This window comes from Scyliorhinus canicula, chromosome 23 (genome assembly GCF_902713615.1).
Source record: "Scyliorhinus canicula chromosome 23, sScyCan1.1, whole genome shotgun sequence".
In the NCBI taxonomy this organism is placed as follows: Eukaryota; Metazoa; Chordata; class Chondrichthyes; order Carcharhiniformes; family Scyliorhinidae; genus Scyliorhinus; species Scyliorhinus canicula.
In genome coordinates this window covers 1,601,409-1,602,322 of record NC_052168.1, presented here as the reverse complement: position 1 = coordinate 1,602,322, position 914 = coordinate 1,601,409, and the positions used below count along the sequence as shown (strand labels likewise).

Here is a 914-nt window from a genome sequence, read left to right as displayed (position 1 = left end):
TTTAATTAAGTCTGTTTTTAATTACTTCATGAATCATTGACAAACTGAGAGCTCCGCTGTGCACGGGAAACGATTGCCCTCGGGGTGACATCTACTTTGCCAGTGAGCAAAACCATCACAGAAATTACATTAACAAGTTAATGAACAGGGTGAACTGCAGAAAGTGGGACTACATGGAACGTGACAGTGGATTCCAGCAACAAATCCTCACTTCTCCCATCCTTTGCCTCCAGGTTGTTGCGGCAGTTTGAGTCCGACAAGCTGTGCCACATCACGAGATGACCGTTCTCCCTTGCTGTGGTACTCCTGGTGCAGTGCCAGGTGCTGCCGGACACTCTGCAGCAGGCACAAGTAGGTGGATGCCTGGTGATACAGTTCATGTTGGGCACGGCACAGCTTCTCACTGGTAACCTGTACCAAACCAGAGTGAGCAGCTGGTTAATATACAGTTCAGAGAATTCTTACCACAAACCCATTGGGGCAAATTTCATTTCACACAATCAGTGGAATCGAGCTAGTCGTTTGCAGCGAAGTTCGTAGGAGCAGACAAACCCGTCTAAAACCAACTTCAGAAATAACAGGCACTAAACGTAAAGCTGATGTGACCTGGAATTGAGCAGAAGTAGACTGGGTGTTTGAAGGGACAAGTCACTAGCAGCAAATTACTGCCCAACACAGCAGCTGAAACGCGGACTGAAAACCTCACCATCCATTTCCCTCACCCCATGAAGCACTTTGGCAATTGTACAAATGCAAATTTTTACAGCTCCTTAAAACTAAATGGGAGGTTGGGATTGAGGGGAGGAGGTTGAGGTTGGAGGGGGCTTGGGTCATTTTTGGGGGTGGGGGTGTGGTTGGGATTGGGGGAAGGGGTGATGTTGGGGGGGTTGAGTGGGTTAGGTTGCCGGGGGTGG

General features: G+C 48.8%; 1 protein-coding gene across 1 annotated transcript; it reads right to left on the bottom strand.

The window, feature by feature from the left end:
• Positions 1–713, bottom strand: LOC119956614 (protein FMC1 homolog). Its single transcript, XM_038783951.1, has 2 exons — positions 707–713; positions 1–434 (listed from the first exon to the last, which is right to left on the bottom strand). Exons 1-2 carry the CDS (start codon positions 711–713, stop codon positions 208–210), a joined length of 234 nt encoding a protein of 77 aa, XP_038639879.1. The 3' UTR covers positions 1–207.
• Positions 714–914: the final 201 nt, after the last annotated feature.